This window comes from Batrachochytrium dendrobatidis (genome assembly GCF_000203795.2).
Source record: "Batrachochytrium dendrobatidis JAM81 unplaced genomic scaffold BATDEscaffold_1, whole genome shotgun sequence".
NCBI lineage: Eukaryota > Fungi > Chytridiomycota > Chytridiomycetes > Rhizophydiales > Batrachochytrium > Batrachochytrium dendrobatidis.
The window spans coordinates 3,550,624-3,575,174 of NW_006281099.1; the positions used below are offsets into that span (position 1 = coordinate 3,550,624).

Here is a 24,551-nt window from a genome sequence, read left to right on the forward strand (position 1 = left end):
GATTAGACAATTACTGTGGTACAGCATCATTTATAAGTCGGATGATTTTACCAACAGCAACCGTAATACCTAAAATACATTTAAATTAGAGATTGCTACACATGAAAACAAGCAACAAGCTACTTGCCTTCGTCTCTCAGCGTAAACCGGCCAAGCTGAGGATATTCGGCATATGGCTCTGCACACACGCTCTGCGACACATCGATACGAACAATTACAGAATCTCCTTTTTTCACAAACTTGGGTGGATGCTTGGATTTTCGGCCTGTTTTCTTGTCAATCATATGTATCAAAGACTAGAAACATGTTTGTGACAATGGTTAGACACGCAGAGTAAATCAATATCCAGTTATCGATCTACAAAATCAGCATTCAAGATCTGGCACTTTGTATACATACAGTGATAGAAACCTCTTCAACAGCAGTGTGTATGTGCATAACAGCAGAGTATCCAGCACACATAATACTTTTGTACTCAATAATAGCAATTTGAGCTTCAAAGGCACAGACAGAATGGACTGGCTTTTTAATCTGACACATGACAAAGCCTGACATAACATCATCTTCCTCAACCCCTCTAAGACGGACACGCACATTGTCGCCTGTCATGGCAACCGTAATCTCTGAATCTTCCTGCATAATAGCAGTGACTTCAGCCGTGCGCCTATTGGGCATGAGCATAATCGTTTGGCCCTTTTTAACCGAACCAGATTCAATCTTGCCAAGAACAACTGTGCCCATGTCCTATTCAAAAAGTGCATCAAAAATGAGTCATTGACATAGTGCAAGCAATAAACCCAAGATTCTCATCATCTAGGTGTGACCATTAAAACTAGATTACAAAAACCAAATCGAGCCCGTAGCAACAACAAATGAGTACCTTCATCTTGTCGGCAATAGGCATCATGAGAGGTCCAGAATACTTGCGATCAATTATCATATTATCCAAGAGATACAGCAAGGTTGGGCCAGTGTACCAGTCACATACGGCGGAATCAAGAGGTTCCTTTAAATTGGCACCAGTAAACCCAGATACAGGCATAATATCAATGTCTATAAACAAGGTTTTGAAACCAGCAAGTCGATACGTTTAAAACGGTTAGAGTATGAAAAACAATATGCATGACAATGGTTGATAAGCAAGATCCTCATACCAGCCTTCTGATAGCCAACACCTTTGATATAGGGCATAATTTTTCCAACGCATTCATCGTATCTAACAAGTAAATCACAATAGTTCCGCATAGGGTTAGAACATACAGCATTAGCATAAAATTTTAATTGATTAGACTCACCGCTCCTTGGAGAATTGGACAGTAGGATCGTCCATCTTGTTGATTACAACAATAAGACGTTTGACACCGGCTGTTTTGGCAAGTAGAGTATGCTCACGAGTCTGTCCACCTTTTTCAAAACCGGTTTCAAATTCTCCTTTTCGAGCAGAAATGACCAACACACCGACATCGGCCTGAGCAGCACCTCCCAGCATACTTGGAACAAATGTTTTATGGCCAGGTGCATCAATGATGGTGAATCGGCGTTGTTCAGTTTCAAAGTAGCCACGTCCATACTCTGTAGTTTTACCCTATATACATTAAAGTTGGCATTAATAAATATGTAAAAAAAGGCTACCAAGGTTCAAACTAGTAAAACTATCGAAAAAGCTGACAAATCACCTTGCTACGCTCTTCTTGATTGAGATCCAATGCCCATGACAAATACCATGATTCACGACCCAACTCTTTGGCTTCACGTTCGTATTTCTCCATAGTACGTTTATCAACCATTCCAGTAAGAAACCTAGACCAAAAATATGTTATCAACAGTTCCAGGCACAACTATCCAAAATATGCATAGAATCCATGCAACTGCGGTTGGAAATTGAATATTCAAACCAGAGTCGACCATGATCAAACATAATCAAGTGCACAACAACTTACAAAATATGACCACCCATAGTAGATTTACCAGCATCGACATGACCGAGGAAAATAATGTTGAGATGCTTTTTGACACCTTCGCCCAATCGAATGTCCTCTTCTTCGGGCTCATCAATGACTGGAGCAACAGGAGCTGGAACTGGAGTAGGGACTACTGCTGCATATAAAATAGTCAGTATTTAGGACAATCTGTAGAAACTGAAAACAATTTTCAGAAACAGCACGATATACGTAATATATGGCGCAACATCCAACAGCGATCATTGCATTATAGATGAACTGGTATCCATGGTTGGAGTTGATCAAAAATCTCAAAAACCAAGTAGTCTGCACGGAAGAAATAGTTCCTACAATGCAGGTGCTGAGATATATAGGGCAATCTAGCAAAGATCAGTCCAACCTTTTTTGGCAACATTTTCTTCCTTTGGAGCTGGAGCAGCTACTGGAAGAGGTTTAGCAGTTTCCAAGACCGGTTTAGCCGCCTCTGAAACAGGTTTAGAAGAGCCAAGAGATAGCGAAACCGCCTTGGCGGGGGCAGGAGTAGAAGGTACAGACCATGTGGGCACAAACTCTGAAGCACCAAAGTTGAAGGACGATTTGAAGTTGAATGCAGGACCACCACCTCCTCCACAAGCAGCAGGTTTCTTTGAGGAAGCAGCAGTGTCGGTAATGTTCAATGCAGCATTTGTGCTTTCTGCAAGTGTCTTGTCAGTAGGGCTGGTATTGTTGCAGTCAGACATGGCCAATGTCGTCTGAGTAAATTGTAGAATATAAAATACAAATCTCGATTTGTTTTTTGCTTCAAAACTCGAACCTTTTTCAAAACATTCAATTGGCAAGCCAGACGTTTGAATATATTTGGACACCAGCTGTATTCACATGCAATGCATCATTAAGAGCGTCAGTCTCATGAAATGATTGGAATGTATAGTTGTACTTGAGATATTGTTTTGTTGAATTAAAGTGCAAATGTACGAGATTTTAGAATACAAGAGTTTCTAAAGTTGTATTGAGACTAGTCGAATCCAACTTTCTTTTGAATGGATTTTTAAACTTGAGTGTTGGGACATGAAATGAACTTGTGCAAGCATATTCTGGTGGTGTTACAAGTTTATTGGTCAACTGTTGTATGATTGTTTTGGTGATGGTGTCAGGGTTGTGCCTGTTACCAATGGTACGCTACCAACAGAAACTCGACTGATCCAACAGCCATGTATACACATTGTTGTCAGCTACATCGAGTGTTTGTCCAAATAGGTCGATTCAAATGGGTTGCATATAACCGACTAATCCAGCATTCATCCATTGTCAAACAACTATAATGCACAATACCACCAAGTGTGCAATTACACCTGCACTGATCAGTCATTGCACAGTATGCATCAGTCAATGTCCAGCATATGTGTATCTGCAACTAAATTGCAGTTCATGACACATCCACACGATCCAACATGTCAAACCATGTATCGTGAGTCCAAGATTGATCAAAAACCTGATCACAGTAAACACAGCATGTTGTTGCATATCAGAGTCGATATATCAAGTGACAGTTGCACACTTGCTGATGGTGCACAGCATATCAGTCACAATACATGCACGGTATTGCATTGCAGTCATTGGATGACAGTCGGTTGCAATGTGATAGCGATCGACATACATCAGCATGGTGTGATGTGACCATAATCATGATGGAATGTGTTGGAGTTGACATTGTGAGTTGACAATCGATACACCATGCACATGACTGGAACATATATATTCGAGTGTGATTTGGTTGGTGTCAAGTTGATCATGCAATCACATCGGTGCAACAAGTGAGTGAGCTGATGGTGATCTGAACCCATTTCAACAACAAGTATTGACAGTCATGTATTTGCATGCATTCAATGTGTAGCACACCGTTTTTGACTGTTGACTGTGTATGCAGGTCAAGTTACCACCAACCACCAACCAGATCCAGTGCGTACATGACCATTACTAGAATGACTGCCAAGAATATTCGTGTCCAAAAGTTGATTGTGAGTTGGTGGTTTGCAAGAACCAGACACAACCAACATGCTATTGGATATAGCAACCTGATTATAGTCCAGTCGCATGGTGTGATACAGTGGTTGTGGAATACAACATCCAGGTATTTGTAGTGTTGAACACGACGAATCTGTTGTTCGTGTAGCATCATATCAATTGGTAATTCGGAATCAAAGTGTTGTGACCACGGAAACTGAGTATGTTGCATTTGACTACACCAAAACTTGTTTGACATTGTTCCATTCATTGTGCAAGTACACCAGATGCCAATTGGAGTGACTGATCAGAATCGGCAAATATCACGATATTGTCGGCATACATGAATCCTCACATTGATGGTGATTTACACGATACTCATGCAATGACAATCGGTTGATATCATCGTGTATGTCGTTGATGAACACGTTGGACAACAATCCGACAGTGGACATCACCACTGGACTCCATGCTCAAATGGAAATGGGTTAGAAACCAATGATTCAGTCTGAGCACAAGCTGATGAGCATGTGTGCAGCGGTGTTAGCAAGACCAGTGTGCGTGGTATCAATCACATATGCTGCAGTTATCATATCAAGGCACCAACCGTGACAGTGTTGAATGCATTTTGAATGTCAATCAACACAACAATAGTATTGGGCTACACGCACTGCTGTTGTTGAACAATATCGACTAGTGAACCAACCAGCACAGCACACTTGTTTGGTTTGAAATCAACCATGCTCAGTAGTGACGAGTTTGTTGAGCACCACGATCCATCAATGTGTGTTTGCAAGACCTTGCATACCAGTTTATGTCACACATCAATCAGTGTAATACCGTGTTTGTCATTTGTATTAATGTGATCACCGTTATTGTTGTCGATATATGCAATCAATACAATCAATACAGTGTATGCAGACTGTCAGCAGATCGCATAGTGGCCGTCAACATATTGACTGAACTGTGTGTAGCAGAACGAGCAAATGGATTGGGTGGTTCATCAGGTGTATCATTCGATGTATATAATGCGACTCGGTATATTATGACCAATATCATGTTGTTTTTCGGGTGTCTGGTGTGAACCAGCTGCTGTATTGCATCAGCTAGTCGATTTCAAGGTATATCCGAGTCGAGATCAGTGGCATCGTCACGAATCGGAAACAGTTTGTATGGTGGAAGTGAATCACGTATATGCAAGTACTGCCATTACTGCAAGTCAAGTAAATGTCCATTATCGTCCATAGCAAGACACAAGTAGTGATTACTCGGTATGCCAAAAATATTATCACTGCTGTACTGAATGATACGATTGGCATCACATCGCATCGTATAGTGGAATGGAGTAATGGTTGTTGTGTGTTGCACCACCAGACATGACTCGAGCTGCTGCAAATGTCATATCAAAACGATCATCAATACTGCCTGGTCAAGTGTGTCAGCAAACTTGATCCAGTTCATATGTTCATTGGCGCATTCAAGTCGCTGGATTGTTGCATTGTGTTGTGTCAGAATGCGCTTAGTTGTATGATCAAAATCTATTATTAAACCTGTATTTGTTTCAAAATGAAATCATTCTAGTAATTACTTGGTTTGACTATTTACAGAGTGTGTTGATTGTAATCTGGGACATCAGTACAGATAGACACTGCAGTATGTGATTGTTTCTAAACTTGCATATATTAGCATATTAGTATATCCATACTTTATACGCTAATAATCAGACTCGACAGGTTGAACCGTTGTTATACAACGAGGTCATACTCGACTCGGAACAACAGTTTGTGATCAACGTATACAAAATCACGATATACAGTATCAACCAAACATCATTGTAACGTGGGTTTATTCATTTCAAAATTCACAAGTTTAAACTAGTCGGTGCGACTTGAACAAGCTCCAGATCAGATGCTGACACGCATATAGCCAAGACTTTTAGACATATTTGCATAATCCAAGGCCTCCATTTGTGCTTATACACTTCTGGCCTGGGAGACAGGCTTTGTCACTTCTGCAAACGCTTCCAAAATTAGACATACTACCAGGAGCAGCAGTGACAGATACGATGAGTGCTGCGATGAATGCGATGACAGTGAATTGCATAGTTGGTTGATATAGATTGGATTGGATTGAACTAGGTTGGATTGGAATAGACAATGTTTGATGAGTCCAAGAGTTGGATAAAACCTGGCTTTTTATATTACAGATTTGACCTGAAACAATCTGAAAAACCGTATTTGGTATAGCCATAAAGCTTTGTATGCAGTCAAGGATACTCAGCAGCAGTAAATTGAGCCGGACTAAACCAGTATGGGACCGAGTAAATCATATTTAGCCACCGTTTCAAGATTGCATAAAATAGACATGCTTTTAAACATTGTTCAGCAGGTGTATTCAAGCACAATTACAGAATAACTCAATCGTCATAGTATACACTGTAAAACAAAGCAATGCAGGTTTTAAAGATTGCTTTTAATTTTAGTAGTCAGGGTATTAGAATGCCAAATGTTCATTAGTAGAATCCCCATTTTGCTTGTCTAACAAAGCTTGACTACAATCATAACCCTGATCCATTTAAACGTGGTAATATGTTGTAAAAGCATACTGGAATCAGGGTAGTTGTGAACTCTTGCTTAGTTTGGTCAACATAGTTCAATAGCGACTGGAGTATTATTCTAAACAAGTTGTATTGTAAATTCGAATGTCAACAATGCACTCATGTGAGTATAATGTGTTGGAGTGTAGGATAATACTGATAGATCACCTGTGATGTAGTCTCGGTGATATTACCAAACTTGCTATGTAATGTTTAAAAGCATGTCTATTTTATGCAATCTTGAAACGAGTGGCCGAATATGATTTACTCGGTCCCATACTGGCTTAGTGGGGTTACCATTTACTGCTGCTGAGTATTCTCGACTGCATGCAAGGCTTTATGGCTATACCAAATATGATTTTTCAGATTGTTCCAGGTCAAATCTGCAATATAAAAAGCCAGGTTTTATCCAACTCTTGGACTCATCAAACATTGTCTATTCCAATCCAACCTAGTTCAATCCAATCTAATCTATATCAACCAACTATGCAATTCACTGTCATCGCATTCATCGCAGCACTCGTCGTATCTGTCACTGCTGCTCCTGGTAGTATGTCTAATTTTGGAAGCGTTTGCAGAAGTGACAAAGCCTGTCTCCCAGGCCAGAAGTGTATAAGCACAAATGGAGGCCTTGGATTATGCAAATATGTCTAAAAGTCTTGGCTATATGCGTGTCAGCATCTGATCTGGAGCTTGTTCAAGTCGCACCGACTAGTTTAAACTTGTGAATTTTGAAATGAATAAACCCACGTTACAATGATGTTTGGTTGATGCTGTATATCGTGATTTTGTATACGTTGATTACAAACTGTTGTGTTCCGAGTCGAGTCTGATTATTAGCGTATAAAGTATGGATATACTAATATGCTAATATATGCAAGTTTAGAAACAACCACATACTGCAGTGTCTATCTGTACTGATGTCCCAGATTACAATCAACACACTCTGTAAATAGTCAAACCAAGTAATTACTAGAATGATTTCATTTTGAAACAAATACAGGTTTAATAATAGATTTTGATCATACAACTAAGCGTATTCTGGGCAAACACAATGCAACAATCCAGCGACTTGAATGCGCCAATGAACATATGAACTGGATCAAGTTTGCTGACACACTTGACCAGGCAGTATTGATGATCGTTTTGATATGACATTTGCAGTCAATCTCCAGTAGCAGAACGTAACGAATATCCAACCATGTCCCAAACCAAAATTACTGAAAGATAAATACAAGTGGTTTATTTTACATGAATACAGCCGTAAACAATCCTAAGACCGTCAAAAAATAATGTTAGAATCTAAACCAAAAGCGTAAATTCAAGAAGCTCAGAATGGTTGCACTGTGTGCGTTCGAATCAAGAGTATCATAAGACCGTCGTGATAAATTTAATTCATCATTGCTTCCTTCAATCTCAAAAAATCCACTCACCATTCTAGTTCAAGAAGCACATCAGAATCGGTATATTATATGACAGAAACCCAATCTAAAACAGTCAAGGTTAGATCAGATCTATGACCAAGACATCACAATACAAACAAGTGAGCTGAAAAGGCGTCAGACGTGAAATGTATCCACATAAATTCAGATATATGCTTGTCTTTCATTTTAGGATCATCGCTCGCCAAACCAACATTCACTTTTCTCCATAATCAACAACTAACCCAAAAAATGTCCACGATCTTGAAAATATGCAGTATGCAACCAGGTCTAAAACATGACAAATTGATTAGCTAAAGTAATACTAAAGCAAAAGTACCAGACTCGGGCAGATGTGATAATCAATCAGTTTTGGCATGAATGAATAAAAAAAAAGATTTATGCAGCATCGAGAAACTCGTCTGACTCGTCATCGTTTCCTCATTTTGATTTCACATCTGCCAACACATTACAGCCGTATTCATGTAATAAACACCAAGTGTCAGAATGAACAACAGCCAGTCCCATGGGAATGATTGGTGCCAATTTACTGAACATTGTTCCCTAAACTCCTTGATACAACTCAGTCATTCCCCATGCTCATTTTGTATCAAAACCAAATGGTCACATCAGTTTCAACAAACCCCACATGAGAGCGTCGAGCCTAATGAATCTGATGACTGTACAGTGCATGACTGCCAAAAAGGAGAAGAGATAATCTCAGCTCAAACTATAATTGTGCATCATACGATGAACATTGTTTGAAGCAATTGAGAATGCCATGCCAATTGAAAAGGCAGCACAATTAATGTGTGGTAGAAAAACAAGCATCTAACCATTGTATATCCCAGAGAAAAATAGATTCTGCAAGACAAAACAGCTGAAAATAACACTTACGTTGACGACGTATAACCATAAAAGTTCATTGTACAAATAGAATTATAAACACTATAAGAGAGTCAGCTGACAGATACCAAAGAAAATTTGTAAAAGCACAAATGGAATCAAATGAATCAGAAGTGCACGAGTCAGCATGATAGCTCAGTGCCCAGTGCTATTGACAGGCAGTCCACAATGTCATTTGTGTCTGCAAGCATCATTTTCAAAATAGCCCACGAATAAATTATTTTTAAAACTGTACACACCATTGTAAAAAAACTACAAAAATGTCAGTAAACCAGCAGGTTTTTAAAATATGCAGTCAAAAAAAAGGGCTCAGGATTCCTATGGATCATCAGGTAATCAGCCGGTAATTCCAGCGTATATAGTTGTGCCAGGAAAACTCATCATAGCCAAAAGTATTTCAACAATCATTTTATAAACAAACCTAGATCGCAATGCCAACAGCAGAAATCAGTCGAGGCATGTGCAAAGAGTCGCTCAAGTCTACAAAAGGCAAACAAAATAACAGATCAGACCCCATTTTTCTACTCGACATAAAAAAAAAGATAAAAAGATGGTATAGAAGGCTGCATCAGAGACGAAAAAGCATCAACACAATGTGTTCAGAGACTCTAGTTTGTTTAAATGTCAAGGTCATCAACAGCAACCTCTAATTCAACCAAGATGTAGGTGCGGACGGTCGGCACATTTACCAACAAACTGACCTTGCGACCGATTAGCAGACTGAAGCAACAAACGATTGTTGGAAAAAGTCAAATATATACCCATAAACTCACCCTCAGGAAATCGGAGAATTTGATTGGCTACGAATTGTCTGTTGCACTTTACCAACTGAATCTGAAATCAACTAATTTGGATTCAACCATGGCAGTGCCAGTATTGTTGCAGGAATTAAAAATAGTGTCTAGTGGTTTACTTGTGTATTATTTGAATTTATTATAAGAAGTCTTGACAGATAGATATTTAGCCGTATATTCAATGGTATAACTAAACACTATCGATCTACCAGGACATGAGCGATTCGAATGTCATGAGCATTTTCAATGTGTTAATTTGGATAGCAGCCAACTTGACAGTATATTCATGAGCAGACAAGTCCAGACTGGCTTGAACTAAAACGAAAGCTTATTGACTTGAAGCGACAGTGCAAAAAGATACGCATTTCCAGGAATCTTAAATGGTCAAACCATCCAAACCATGATTGAGACAGTTGATGGACAGGAATGGCAAGTCTCAGACTACCAGCTGACAGCCAGTGAAAATGGACGAACACTCGAGCCAGCGAATGCGCGTTGTCGACCTGACCAATTCTTGGATTCAACCACTTGACCAACTTTGCAACATACAGACTTCTCATGGCTGCGAGAAAACTACAAGGTCAATTGTACTCGACTGGCATGCACTTGTATTCATCTCTACAGGAAATCCCACTTATTTCCTTTGCATAGGATTCGCATCAACCACTGGATTGGTGAAATAAACATATGGCTGTCTAGAACTTGTTGGAATGCATGGCATTTCTTATAAACCACCTTTGACTGTAATAAGAAAATGATTCTTATTGACAAGTTTAGAGCATTCTCATTAGAACAGTCTTATTCTTTCTAGGTTTATCTAGCACTTGCTAAAACAATTCTTTGGAACCATCCCTTGCTTGATCCATTGTCAAACAGCATTTTGCTGACTACAGCCGGCCACTGCACACATCATATGATGTGTTCTTGTAGAATCTCATCATCTAGTCAAACCTCCATCACTATGCATCAAACTACATTCAGCATCGTTTGTCTATTTCAATGTCAACTTGGACAGATACGATTTTGTACCTGATTCTTTTTTGGTATCCTATTGATGTGTGATCAGCTGCATACTGTGAATTATACTCATTTATTGGCTTTCTAGTTAATCTGCTACCGGATGTCTAGTTATACCAAATCCCACTTACGCTCTTTTCTTGAACTCATACTGTTATTCTCAATACTTTATTAAACACAACAGCCGAGATCGAACGAACGCTCAAAAAAGTATCCGAAGGAGTCGAGATTTTTGAGAGCATATTTGAAAAGATTTCGACTGCATCCAACCAAGCTCAAAAGGAAAAGTTTGAAGGCGATCTCAAAAAGGAAATCAAAAAACTCCAACGGTATCGTGATCAGATCAAATCATGGGCATCATCAAATGAGATCAAGGATAAGAGAGCGTTGCTTGACAACCGGAAACTGATTGAGCAGGTATTTTTTATTTAATCACTTGGTGAATCTTGATTTGTGTTTAAAATTTGAACTGTCGGCGTTTGTTCAATCAACATTCAAGATATCAATATTGTGTATTGATTGTTTTTGTAAACTTGGATATCCATTCAAAAAGTCACGCATCTAACCCTATGTGCTGCATTCATTGCTTTCATCCTATAGCAAATGGAGAAATTCAAAGCGATGGAAAAGGAACTCAAAACAAAAGCCTATTCACAGGCAGGGTTAAATGCAGCAAGTCGCATAGATCCACAGGAAAAAGAAAAGGAGGATCTTCGACAGTGGATAGCTGAAATGACCGACGAGCTTAATGTTCAAATTGATATGCTTGAAGCTGAGCTTGAAACTCTTCAAATAGCCGTTCGTAAAGCTAAAAAAGGCGACTCTTCTAAATCTGATCGGGTTAGTAAGATTGACAAGATCATCGAGCGGCATAAGCATCATCAGACTACACTTGAGATTGTGTTGCGAATGATGGATAATGGAAATTTGAAGCTTGAAGAGGTAATCTAGCAGTGTATATTTATACTTTTTTAAAGAAACTCGGGCGACTTTGCCAAAATTTTGTTTTATGCAAATTAATAATGCTCAAATATCGTATTTTTAGGTTGCAAGTGTTCAAGATGATGTAGCATATTATGTCGAGTCCAACCAAGATCCTGATTTTGAGGAAGATGAAGGTATATACGAAGGCTTGAATCTTGAGGAAGCAGAAGCATACGGTTTTGCAAACGAAGATGAGGACGAGGATGATTCAGATACTGGTAAACATAGTTTATGCTTGAGCTTGACTGCCGATTTTCTGTTGTAGAGACTGTATGGCGACTAAAATAATGCATTGACTGCCTTTTCATGTCTACATTATTTGACAATCAGACACTCCAATGGTATCACCACCTCTCAAGGAACGAGAGGTAAGTTGACATTTATAGAATGTGATTTTAGTATACGCTTGTTTGTAGTGCTGCTTGACTAAAGCTGGCGTGTTGATGAATTGTAGATCACAGTAAAGAATCATGCAAAAGATCGAGATGCTGACTCGGAAATAAAACGAAAAGGAAGTAAAAATGATCACGACGTAAAGGTATATGCTTTTTAATGATACATGTTTTGTCAGCATTTATATTTAAAATTTCATTTTTTGGTCAAAGGTTTCTTCTCCATCCAAATTAAAGGCAACGGTGTTGCCAGTGCGTGCAACAGGTATTGCTACCTTTTAGTAGTGTTGGTTTTTGCTTGAATTTGGATTGTCGTGATGTAATATCTCTAAAATTAAATTTGCTTTTCCAATAATAAAGTCAAGGAGGATCTTGCTAAAGGATCCATGTTAAAATCGATTATACTTCCTCCTCGCCCAGCCCCAACACCCGTTCGTAGCGTAACTGGTACTGCTCTTGTTGAGGCACCTGCACCACTCTCACAGCGATACGCCGCCGCCGCTGCATCTACCACTATCCCAGATCCACACATCAAACCTTTCAAGGCAGCAGATACTGGAAAAGGTATTGATAGTTTATGGATTAGTATTATAGTTTGTAATGTATCATATTCATTGCTTTACCGAATATGTCTGTTTATTTTACCACGTTCTGTGTATTAAACATTAGGAATACGACAACTTACTGCAGATGTTATGGTACCAGCAGCTGCTAATTTAACAGTTGCTGGGAGTCATCAAACATCGTCATTGGCTGTTTTGGCCACTAATGTGCCTACTCATACGGAAGAGATTAACGGAAAACAGCATTCGATACACACTACTCTACCAAATGAGAACCATCCTTTGGCAGTGCAGACACTTGCACAAAAAGGATCACCTCAATCTCTTACTACAGTATCACCATCGCGAGTCACGTTCAATCTAGCCAACTCTCAATACACATCCACTTCAACATCAATGCCTCCTTCACTTAGTCCGTCATCCAATCGCAGCCTTGTAGCTACTCCATTAGCAAGTGAGACTTTTTCCAATGATATGCTTCATCGGATAGCTCTTGACCAATCAGCAGAGTCTTCACCACCCATAATGGAAGCAATGGATAATCATTTGCCACCCATTTTGGCTGATTTGGTTGCTTCTTTTGATATTGCTAAAGAGCGATCGCAGCGAACTAGCAATGATGCCTATTTTTCTCGAATGGTTGAATCTAGCTTTCAATGTCTAATAGACGCTACAGACTCGGCAAAGTATGTCGAATGGACTTTGTATACTGTAATGCCATTTAACTATGTTGTACCCATCACAATGTTTACTTGACGATTTTGTTTGAATCTGACTAAACAATCAAACATAGGTCCAAGGCATACACTGCAAAAGATCCATATCCAGTTCCAAGCTACTACCCACAGACTCCGCTGGCAACATTTGAGTCTAACCCGTTAATTTTTGAGCGGTTTGATGTGGACACACTCTTTTTCATCTTTTATTACCGTATTGGAACATACCAGCAGTAAGTTGTGCCAAATTTTAGTCTTTTTTAGTATATGCTCAATTTTAAGATTACTTAAAGCTGGAGCAATCAGAGTTTAACTGAGTGGGTTTCAAATCACTTTTTTGATTTATTTGGATTAGATTTCTTGCAGCGCGAGAACTCAAACGACAATCATGGCGATTTCATAAAAAATATCTAACATGGTTTCAACGGCACGAAGAGCCAAAAACCATTACAGACGAGTTTGAGCAAGGAACTTATGTGTATTTTGACTACGAGGAGTCATGGTGTCAACGAAAAAAGACTGACTTTCGGTACGTTGAATCTGAATTAGAAAACAGCCGAGTTTATTAATATTTGGTCTGCTAATTTTTAATACTACATTGTGTAGATTTGAGTACAAATATTTGGAAGACGAGGTTCAATTGCAATAGAATTATTTTTATGTTTTTGAGTAAGAGTGGATTGGTTTAGAGTTCATACAATATAGTCACTGTGTTAGTAGATCCGGTTGAATCAAAGTTTCAATCTGTCCTAAAACCACGTGATTTGACATTCACATTTCACAGCTGAGATCTGGCAAGTTTGAATTTTTTCTTTCAGCGCCATCGAATCCAAAGCAAATTCAAATTGGACAACAGAACACAACCATGTTCTGCAAAGCTAGTTCCTTGTTTATTCAGCCTGTTACTATTGTCACAAGATGCCAATCTCGTGCTGCCATGCGTCTATTTTCACCTCTTTCGCGGACAAGGTGCAGTGTCTTGGAGCTGATCTTGCTCATGTATTGAACAACTATTCCATCAGATTTGATTCTTTTCCTCTCAACAATGCATAATCAATCACACCAAATGGAAAATGTTAATTCATAGATTGAACCAAAGATCATGAGAATGGCATTGGATTAAACGATTCAGAATGTGAATGTTATTTTGGGACTCTAGTTGACACTGATCTATACACATTACGTTGCTTTAACTGTATCACGGCATGGCTTTGGACATTAACACTTGCTATACATGAATCAATTTACTTTTTTACGATATTCATCAACTCTCATGGCGTACAATCCCAAACGCAGCTTCATGACACGCAACATGTCCACTGAAGTGGAATCTTCTGCAAAAATTACAAAAATTGTAGATGAGATTGCTACATTGAATCTTCTCGAAACAGCAAGTTTGGTGTCTGCATTGAAGATTAAACTGAATATTCAAGACGTGGTCATGTCAGCCCCTGCTGCTGCCGCTCCTGCTGCCTCGAGTGCTGCTCCTGTAGAGGTACATGAAGGATTGATGTTATGCATAGGTTGAAACCTGACGCACTACATTTTAAATCATACAAAACGCTAATTTATGGTGTGGGCCCTTGTGTATCGGAATATATCATTTTTTTACTTGGATTGCATTTTAATTGTAGGAAAAGCCAAAGGAGAAAACCAGCTTCAAGGTAACATTGCAAAAGTTTGATCCCGCATCAAAGGCAAAGGTGATCAAGGAAATCAAAGCTATACTTCCTGGTGCCAATCTTGTCGAGGTAATCTAGCCCATCCTTGTTTGATCAGAATTTAGATGTTGTGTTTGATATATTCTGTGCTTTTGGATTATTGCTCAATTTGACGAATATTGATGTATCGGGATTTAGGCCAAAAAGTTTGTTGAATCTGCACCAAAAACCATCAAGGAGGACGTGCCCAAAGACGAAGCAGAAAAAATCAAAGCAGTTCTCGAAACTAATGGTGCAACTGTCACCCTGGAATAAATACACAATAGTAGATGGGTGACTGTCTAATGAGGCCTATGTATTAAAAATGTTGTGTTGGCGGTTGTTGTTTTTATACTGATTTAAAATGTTGAATTTCACGCTTTTGGATGCAATGAGTTGGTATTTAACCAGTCGCGCAAGGCATACTCGGCAATAATACAAGTGGAAGCATCAATGCAATACTAACAGTTTCATAATGTACCAATATAAACCCCAACAAGCATAGTCAAACTCATTAGCAAATTCCAATCAAAAACTGGTCCAACGTTAATATCATTCGAGAAGGCCGAGTTTCTCAATAAGGGATCATAGGAGGGTAAAGTGAAGGCGGCCAAAAACAGCCGTATCTTAGAGTAGAATGTGAGGTGGACAGCGCAAAACAATACTAATCCCAGTCTTTCTTGATCGAAAAGGTCCAGGTCCATTCAAGATGAGCCTGATTGTCATCATCCACAAATCGGCTTCGGACAGTATACTGGCCGCGTGCAAGCATGCCACTTGGAGCCTCTTCCAGTGTAAACTATTTAAACAAGCACAAAAAATAGGATAGTTTAGTAATAAGGAAAATCGCAGTTTTACTTGACAGTCTATTCTGCAAGATTGTGCCAAGCAATCAAAACCAACCTTTTTGGTATAGGGCTCTATAGATTCCATACATCAAAACAGCATAGTATAACAAATTAGTCTAGTGAACAATCATTCCAAACAATATCAAGTATGACACAGAATTTACCAGCAGATGGGCCATATGAGCCAACCATTTCTTCAGTCTTGTCCACTAAAAGCAATGCAAAGTAGATTCAGGTCAGTCGATTGCTGATACTCAATATGCAGCAACAAGGCTAGAGTCATTTACCTCGAAGAGGGCCACGCTTGACAACATGGAGATATTTCAGACCAGAAACAACATCGTGTTGAATTCTAAGTTTATAAACAATCAATATTATGCCAATTAGAACCTGTTAGAATTGAGCCTTTTAAATCGATTAGCAAGATAAAAGCACAATCAGATCTCTTACTTGAAAGTCACTTTGAGGCGATACTCGACACCTTCTTTGATTGTAAGAACATTGGTTTCAAGAGCCTTGATTGCCTCTAAAATGATTGAATTTGCAGGCAAGCGTTATTTCAAAACACCATGTTACACCAATCCAAAGTTTTGATAATAAAAAATTATACTATCAAGCATCGACATATAGACTTACCAGGAGTTGATAGATCAATGGAAACATCTGGACGACCCTCGACTTCGAGTGCCAATGCAAGAACAATTACTTTTCTTGGATCCGTTCCAGGTGGCAATGCTGTGAAATTGAGAGGTTAAAGCAAGTATATTAATACCATGCAAACAATATTTTACCAGACTTATTTTACAGGCGTTCAAGATTAGAGTCGACTTACATTTAGAAGCACCGACACCAAGCGACTCTTTCCATTTTTTGAGTGATTCTATACGAAACAATGCATTAGATGTTGAAACCAAAACAAGTTGGTACATTTCCCAAACCACCCAATAGATGTTGCTAATAAATAAAAACAGCTCAATGGGCTTATTAAATAAACTCTTAACCCCGATTGGGCGTACAGCAAGCTGTACTGTTAATTTAGGCGTGTCATGAGAAAAGCAATAGCTGACAAAGGTGGCGAGATAAAATGTAGGACAAAAGTATCTAGATACAAGTGGTTTAGGAATAAATGATTACAAAAGTCTGGACAAAAGAGCAGCAAGGTTTGCAGCTACTTTGCATGAAACACAAGCTATTGGTCAAACCATCAAGACACTGTTTAGCATAGGATATTTGAAAATGAAAAAAACACATATTGAGATCTCTACATTATCATCATTGACTAGGATTCAGCCCAATAACAAAGAGTGCAGCAGGACATCCAAGTGGTTGGTATGAAGTTGGTCCGTTCATTAGATCCACTATGAGAGATTAAAAGTAAACCATATAACAACTCTTACCATCCTCGGCATCCAACTGAGCCAACTCTTCTAAAGTCTTTTTTTCACCGACCTTGTAACCAGCAGTGGTGGAAGGGGCCAAATCATCGTCGTTGTGAGTCTCGTTATCAGTCATTTGATGCCGGGGTGTTTGAAAGTTGAATGTCAAAATCGAACAATTCTTTTATTCCAAATCCAATCGAATGTCAGGGTTAGTAACAATCTCACCAACTTGAATATAAAAACAGTCTGCTATTCTTACAAGAGTTGATTGAATGCAACAATCAAAGAACTTGTTTTTATGTTTTATTGCTGTTCTACAATTTTATTATTACTCTACGATTTTATTATTACTACTGCAGTGGATTCGAATAAAAATTTGATTTGTGATTTCCAACTCTGTAACTTTAAATTCAACAGTAATGTCAGCTCGTTCTAATGCCAATGGGAGAAGAGCAAGTTATTTAAAAAGACTGCCAGAAACCACTCCTTCTGTCACTTCCTTCTTGCAACGTTCTAAAAAAACTGCCAATTCTTTCATAGATGGCCATGATATGGCTAATCCTGTCAAAACCGCTTTGCTCTTGTCCGACTTGTCCGCAACTACCGTTACTAAAACTCCTCAAAAGGTGTAAACTCGTTTTGATGCTAATTGTTGTGAATATACTACATCTTTAAATATGAATACGACTGAGTCTATACAAAGATTAGAACTGGCTTATCAGGTCTTATTAACTCTTGTGAATATACTGCAATTCAATAGCAAAAAAATGGGTCTGTTATAACCCCTTCCAAATGCTCTTTGGACGACTCTGTGGTGATCTTACGTTCTGCCAAACGGCCTTGTCTTTCTAAACAAACTGTAAGTCTAGGCTAATGCCACTCTAGCTGGTACAAACTAATTTTTCCTTGGATCTTGAATTAACTTTGATATATGCTACTATAAATAATATCAATTATTAGGAAACCAGTACAGATAAACTACTCTCGCCTGCTCTTTATTCCTCAAAATCAAATCTAGTTCAGACCACTCTGCATTTACCAGATCTATCCACAACATCTTCTCCTTATACTCAAGCAGATCTGCAATCTCTAGACCCAGTCCCTGATGATGCATCACCAATATCCTCCATCCTTGATAGTTCTGCTATTGCTTCGACTTTTGAAACAACCTCTAGGTATTCATCATCTGTTTCAGATGCATCGTTGAAAGAAGTAGCAAAAGAATCTGATCCAGTCGTGGAGGATAAAGCACATCTAGAACAGCATGCTCAAAAGAATAATATAAATTTAAAACGGAAACACACAGAACAGATATTGGATGAGGCTGATACCATTTTAAGCAGCTCATCCAACACGTGTCTGCCGTCTACTCCCATGCCTATTGACGCTATTAACATGCCGGCTTTAGAAACTATTGAGCCAGATCGTTCAGCTTTAATTGGAAAAAATATTTCAGTCACTTTACCTACTGAGAAACCTCCAATCAAGGTTGCTGCATATATTAAATATAAACACCTTATCAATGGCACTAGTTCTGCTTTGGATACTCCGAGTAAACCCGCAGTGATTCATCGTCGCGAACTTCCTTCTCATCTAGAGTTGCTTCAAAAAACTTTTGAAGCACTTGAAAAAGTGCATGATTTTACTACTGCTCGCGACCAACGATGTATCTATCACAAAATTCGCAGGGCAGTGGAGAACTATAGCAACAGGTAAAGCATAATGATATTGTACATTGGCTAAGCTATACGTAATCTACAGTTGTTATAACTGCATCAAAATCAACTGATACAGTACTTGCCAAATACTTTTAAACACAACTTGTTTCAATTTTAGATCATTTGAGCTTTCCCATTTGGCTCAAATTATGTATATATACCCAGAGGCATACAATCTTCAAGCTGTTAGAACTGTGCATGATGGCGCGTCAGTATCTTCAATATTAATTGAGTCTTCTAAAGCTTCCCATGATGCAAACCAATCTATTTTTGAAGCTCTAGTTCAGCCTTCAAAAAACATTGCAAATTCAATGCATTTGCCTCCATGTATTCAGGGAAAACAACAAGAAAATACCCCTTTATCCGTGTCTCGTCGTACCATATGCCCTGAAACTCGATCGATTGATGACTTTTCAACACACAAGCGACTAATCATGGCTGCGTCTATGCTGGAGTCACGTCTTCTTACATTTCGACGACGTTTAGAAGACTGGGTTGATACAACACATAATGTAAATGCTTATTGAACAACCATGGTTTAATTGATCAATCAAAAATATGCTTAGTTATAGTTTCTTTTATGTTAGGCCTTTTTGGATGCAGATCCTAGACGCAAAATAGAGATGGAGGGATTGTGCGGAATACCACAATGGCATTCTCAATTTGATTTATCAACAGTTCCAGAATTGCCAATGGCTGCTCTTCCTGAACCTGAACTGACTCATTTTCAAAAACTCTGGAAAAAAAGAGGCGGTTGTGATATGCCTGGAGTTGTAAGTGAACCACGCTATATTCTATAACCAGTTCCAAATCAATCTCTTTACATATAATGCCTAATGTATGCTTTGTTTTTGTAGGCAACCTCACTGACTGGTGCATCGTTTCAAGGATTGAATGAACAGTTGGCAAAAAAGCTTGCTCAAAAAATCAAGGCTCACTCTGAAACTACCGAAAAAAAGGAATTGGGGTCAAAAACATCCATTGATACACCCAATTATTCTGAATTGTCGTTGGCTTCAAACGATCCATCTGAAACAGTAGAGTCGAATAATGGCACTCCAACAAAGAAAATCTCTCGTGCGGCAGCTATTGTTCTCAAGGTACAACTGCCAACAATACTTTAATCTTTCTTGACGTGCTCAAGTATACTGACGTGTTTATTCCGTTGTTGAACTGCATTATTAATCTGATTTAGCTCAAGGAAAAAAACAGACTCAAAGCTGAAAAAGAAAAGGCTAACCCGACACCATCAGCTGAAACCATTAAACGGATTGAGATGTTGAAGCGTCTACCTAGTATTGCTCAAGCCCTTAACATGTAAGGTTTTTGGTGTCGATACAGTACAGTTATATTTGATTTATTAGTATTGTTGTAAAGTCGACTAATTTTGAGCATATTGAACGTGTTTATCCAAATTGATTCAGACATTACTCTAGTACTAAAAAAGTTGCTATGCCACTTCCAATGGCATTATCGTATCTCACTGATGGATTTGCACACCACAACCTTTCGGCCAGTAAGTGCATTTGAGTTGTAATGTTCACAAGCATTTACATTACTGACAAATGGATTATATCATGGTGTGTATACTATAGATGACATATATGACCATGTCATGTTACTTGTAGATGTGGCTCCTAATTTCTGCCAGATCGTTGTATCTGAAGGTAAACAGGTTTTGAAGTTGCTTACAACCCATAAGCCAATGGAAGTTGTTCGTGAAGCGATTCGCAATGTAGATAGTAATAAGAGTAAGATTTTGAATGTGCCGAGCATTTCAAAATAAAGAGTCGAATCAATCTATGGATTAACCGAGTTTGAATTGATCAAATTGATTGTATTTTCAGATAAGCTTTAATTAGCCTCTGCAGAGGATATCGAGCCATTCAAAAACAGTAGAATTTGTCATGCAAAAGTCAACGAGTCCAGTTATATGCATCTCGACTTGATTATTGCAAGAGTATCAAACGAGATACAAGATGGTTATAAAACCACAACTTGTAGTTTTATATCAAGCATGAAACCATTGTTGAGCCATACATACGAATGCACAATCCTGATAAGAATGACAATCAGATTCATCAAGCCATACTTGCCACAATTCATTATTGAAACCATCTACAATAGAGCAATATGACATGGACACATCAGCTAGCAGCACATTTAGGAATAGAATCTGGCATACTTGCAACATGCATGGTTCTACTAGGGAATATCCTACTGGCACCACTCTACGGCCATCTCAAACACCCAGTCGCTTGTCATATCATGTCGATTGCAGTGACCAGCCTAACCTACTCGATACTCTTTGGGTTTGCGGGGTTTGTGCAACTGACAGCATTGGCACTAGTGTGTTATGCCATCATGGCCACTGTGCGCTGTGCATACACCTCGCCAATATTAGTTGGGACGGTTAGTATGGCTGTCTTGTGCTTACAGTTGAGTCCAATCGATGCCAATGAGATCCGAAAGTGTCTTTGCTGCCAGTGCTGAATGCATGCTCACCCACTGCTATACACAATCATATTACCAATAGCCACATTTACAACCAGTGGATCATGAACAAAACAGCATATATCGATGCTACAGTTCCACTGATGATGCTGGTGATGCGTCAGATCACTCTTGCATGGCAGATCCACGATGGAACGCTTCCTGACCATGTAAGTGACCGTCGTTACGAGTCAATGTGTGTATGATCGTAGCCTTCCAACTCCGTCTTATACAGCTTGTAAGATGATTAGCAAGGAACGCAGTCGCAGAGCAATCGTTGATATGCCTTCCATACTTGAATACCTTGGCTTTCTGTACTTCTTTCCAGCATTTCTTATTGGCCCTGCATTCTCGTTTGTAGAATACAACAACTATCTGCATCGTCGAGTGAGTATTGGCAGTGTGCAACAGCATGTCATCCGATTGAGATCTGACTAATAGTGTCTCTTGTTGATCCAGGGCGAATTCAAGACTATTCCAAATCCATATGTTCCAGCCATGGAGTGTCTTTCGTCTACGTTTATTCCACTGTTCATTGTAATTCAAGGCAGTCCACACTTTTCTCCATCGAGACTGTTGGATTCTGTCTTGTTACAAGAAAAAACGTTTCTGCAGCTGTAAGTCGTACCAATGCAGTTGTGGTTGATGCACGAGTCTGACCCTGTTGATGTATTTAATATGGCAGAGTCAAGTTTATACTACTCTGTGGTCTTGTGTGTAGATGTGTGTTTTATATTGCGTGGAAACTGTCGGAAACTGCTTGTATCTACACCGGGTTCGGATTTAACGGATACAACGAGAATGGATATGCCACATGGGATCGTGTCGACAACTGTGACATGGTCCGGATCGAGTTGGCAGGCAATATTCGTGAGTTGGTGTCAGTCTGGAACATGCAGACAGCAGTATGGTTGAAAAGGGACGTGTATGGACGATTGACAGATTTAGGATTTGATAAACAGACAGCAACTACCATTACGTTTTTTATCAGTGCGTTTTGGCATGGTGTTCATATCGGTAAGACATTCATCTGCAAACCATCAGAGACGATACGTGTGTTGTTGAATAGAGATTGCTGATCCAACACATGTATGCGATATATAGGTTACTATATTACGTTCATGTCGGGGTCAGTCGTCACCATAATTGCACGACATATCCGGCGTCATATTCGACCTATTTTTGCTAATGAGCATTCACTTTGGCATTGGTTGAAACCAGTCTACGATGTAACGGGAATTGTAGCAACACAACTGACGACTGTTTATATTGTGATTCCGTTTCTGGTCCGAGATATTTGGCAGTGTTTTTTGATATACCGAGCCTTGTACTTTTTTGTGCATGTTGGAATAGTAGTGCTGTATGTGGCTTTTGAAACAAAACTGGGTCGTGCAGGATTGGCACACATGGGCATATCAGTCAATGATCCGATCAAGTTTGAGACAACGAGTGAATCTGGTCCAGTGACGGATCCAGTCAAGGCTGTGCGTCAAAAGAATTGCTGATGGATATCCAAACGATTGTTCAAACGATTGTTTAGTGGACTGTTCAACTGACTGTTCAAATGACTGTTTAGTAAACTGCATATAAACGCGACTAGATGAGATTGCATTGTGTTGGGCTCGATTGACAATGTTGTGTGGATCAATCATGATGGTGTAAATGCATGGCTCATATGTTGTGAGCAATGCATGCCAACAAGATATAGTGGTGGTAGATTAGATATTCGACTTTTGCATTCATGCCAACACTTTGTGATTTACACTTTCAAATAAATGTCGAGCTAATTGAATGTTGATTTACAGTTGTATTCATGTAAAATGCAACATTTGACAGGAGTGTCAATGTGTAATAAACAGCCAGTTTCATGCAATAGTGATTCGCTGAATGTATTATACAACATTGTGTATCATGTGTTTGGAACGGTATTTGCATAAAATTCATTCAAACAAAAATGTGATCGGATTGATTATTGCCACTGTTGTGACGACAACCGCTGTATCCACCATGTTGTGTTGAAGCTTGAAAAGGAGTTTGAAAGACAAATGTCTAGGTTTGCGGGTTGCTTGTTTGGGGATGTTTTGCAAATTTGGTAGATTGTCTGCTGATTTGAATGGCAGAAGCATCTATCGCTTGTGTCTCGTGTATTGCGGCAACAGCCTGACTTGTTGACACGGCCAGTTTGGTCAACGACTTGCACCACCACCTGCTTGTATTGATTCATGTAGGACACCGTCACCCATTTGGTCTAACGTCGACTGCTTGGTGAGCTTAGTGGGTTTGGCTTTGATTGGACACGATCTTTAGCACTCTACCTATAGTCTATGCTAGTCTAAAACAACCATGTCATGTTATGGAATCTAGGCTGTTGAAATGCAGCAACACCAGTCTATTTGATGATATTATAATGTTTCCGAAACATGACGAGATTGGGTTATCGAGATAAACATTTCATTTCACTCGCATACCCTTTATCACCAGTCGTAGAGTCGGGTAAAAAGGCAAACTAATCTTATATTGACTACTACCAAGAAATATTTTCTACAGAATATACATTAGGGATCTGTTAGTGGTATATGGTGCATTGCAACTCAAATTTTACATGTAATTGGACAATATTGTTGATACCGGGAAAAAGCAACCGGGTTTAATCTATTTTATTACGAGATTTGTAAATATAAACCTTGTTGATGCTTATGAAACAAACAGCATTGCATTAATTAATTTGATGACTGGCTGTTCATTATGTATGTGGTACCCTTATTTAGTATTTTATTCTATGCAAATACGGCAGTAAGCAAGCAGTCAGCATGATTGAAACCAATATAGCATGCAGTTTTTTGTAGCAGCATGGGTTGGGTCGAACACAAGTGATTATTGTATCCAGTATCAGGATAGCCGGCTATCAAGTGTTTGCACAGTCTATTCATTATGTTGTGCACCAGCGGGCCTTGTTTGTAGACAATTATGCGCAGCCTTTGGACTACATGAAGCGCGTCCAGCCACACGTTCCAAATATGGAAGTAATTTGAACCAAATAGGAATCACAAGGCAGGCAGCTACGCACCATGCAAACACGT

General features: G+C 39.1%; 8 protein-coding genes across 8 annotated transcripts; 6 read left to right on the forward strand and 2 right to left on the reverse strand.

Annotated features, from left to right (window-relative positions):
• Window positions 1–119: 119 nt before the first annotated feature.
• Window positions 120–2,680, reverse strand: BATDEDRAFT_85287 (uncharacterized protein; the record flags this gene model as incomplete). Its single annotated transcript, XM_006676353.1, has 8 exons — window positions 120–296; window positions 400–744; window positions 881–1,053; window positions 1,155–1,216; window positions 1,296–1,585; window positions 1,677–1,800; window positions 1,941–2,097; window positions 2,341–2,680. 8 exons carry the CDS (start codon window positions 2,678–2,680, stop codon window positions 120–122), a joined length of 1,668 nt encoding a protein of 555 aa, XP_006676416.1.
• A 994-nt stretch (window positions 2,681–3,674) lies between these two features.
• Window positions 3,675–5,028, forward strand: BATDEDRAFT_22328 (uncharacterized protein; the record flags this gene model as incomplete). The annotated part of the gene is made up of 4 exons (XM_006675472.1): window positions 3,675–3,754; window positions 3,868–3,958; window positions 4,012–4,071; window positions 4,777–5,028. 4 exons carry the CDS (start codon window positions 3,675–3,677, stop codon window positions 5,026–5,028), a joined length of 483 nt encoding a protein of 160 aa, XP_006675535.1.
• A 4,270-nt stretch (window positions 5,029–9,298) lies between these two features.
• Window positions 9,299–9,517, forward strand: BATDEDRAFT_85977 (uncharacterized protein; the record flags this gene model as incomplete). Its single annotated transcript, XM_006676070.1, has 1 exon — window positions 9,299–9,517. One exon carries the CDS (start codon window positions 9,299–9,301, stop codon window positions 9,515–9,517), a length of 219 nt encoding a protein of 72 aa, XP_006676133.1.
• Window positions 9,518–10,195: 678 nt separating this feature from the next.
• Window positions 10,196–14,004, forward strand: BATDEDRAFT_15693 (uncharacterized protein). Its single transcript, XM_006675078.1, has 12 exons — window positions 10,196–10,241; window positions 10,863–11,095; window positions 11,279–11,620; window positions 11,724–11,880; window positions 11,993–12,030; window positions 12,117–12,200; window positions 12,268–12,319; window positions 12,415–12,618; window positions 12,724–13,303; window positions 13,411–13,566; window positions 13,689–13,862; window positions 13,940–14,004. The coding sequence occupies exons 1-12, from the start codon at window positions 10,220–10,222 to the stop codon at window positions 13,980–13,982; spliced, it is 2,085 nt and encodes a 694-aa protein (XP_006675141.1). The 5' UTR covers window positions 10,196–10,219; the 3' UTR covers window positions 13,983–14,004.
• Window positions 14,005–14,645: 641 nt separating this feature from the next.
• On the forward strand, window positions 14,646–15,309 carry BATDEDRAFT_9160 (mitochondrial nucleoid protein MNP1; the record flags this gene model as incomplete). Its single annotated transcript, XM_006675023.1, has 3 exons — window positions 14,646–14,828; window positions 14,968–15,084; window positions 15,193–15,309. 3 exons carry the CDS (start codon window positions 14,646–14,648, stop codon window positions 15,307–15,309), a joined length of 417 nt encoding a protein of 138 aa, XP_006675086.1.
• Window positions 15,310–15,564: 255 nt separating this feature from the next.
• BATDEDRAFT_85077 (uncharacterized protein) lies at window positions 15,565–17,402 on the reverse strand. Its single transcript, XM_006676354.1, has 8 exons — window positions 17,279–17,402; window positions 16,714–16,761; window positions 16,518–16,616; window positions 16,332–16,407; window positions 16,169–16,233; window positions 16,046–16,090; window positions 15,937–15,953; window positions 15,565–15,832 (listed from the first exon to the last, which is right to left on the reverse strand). The coding sequence occupies exons 1-8, from the start codon at window positions 17,391–17,393 to the stop codon at window positions 15,698–15,700; spliced, it is 600 nt and encodes a 199-aa protein (XP_006676417.1). The 5' UTR covers window positions 17,394–17,402; the 3' UTR covers window positions 15,565–15,697.
• A 275-nt stretch (window positions 17,403–17,677) lies between these two features.
• BATDEDRAFT_85078 (uncharacterized protein) lies at window positions 17,678–20,791 on the forward strand (the record flags this gene model as incomplete). Its single annotated transcript, XM_006676071.1, has 9 exons — window positions 17,678–17,886; window positions 18,021–18,119; window positions 18,221–18,972; window positions 19,097–19,490; window positions 19,566–19,751; window positions 19,836–20,078; window positions 20,174–20,295; window positions 20,403–20,494; window positions 20,574–20,791. 9 exons carry the CDS (start codon window positions 17,680–17,682, stop codon window positions 20,762–20,764), a joined length of 2,286 nt encoding a protein of 761 aa, XP_006676134.1. The 3' UTR covers window positions 20,765–20,791.
• A 6-nt stretch (window positions 20,792–20,797) lies between these two features.
• On the forward strand, window positions 20,798–22,158 carry BATDEDRAFT_36538 (uncharacterized protein). The gene is made up of 3 exons (XM_006675833.1): window positions 20,798–21,416; window positions 21,515–21,641; window positions 21,723–22,158. Exons 1-3 carry the CDS (start codon window positions 21,112–21,114, stop codon window positions 21,750–21,752), a joined length of 462 nt encoding a protein of 153 aa, XP_006675896.1. The 5' UTR covers window positions 20,798–21,111; the 3' UTR covers window positions 21,753–22,158.
• Window positions 22,159–24,551: the final 2,393 nt, after the last annotated feature.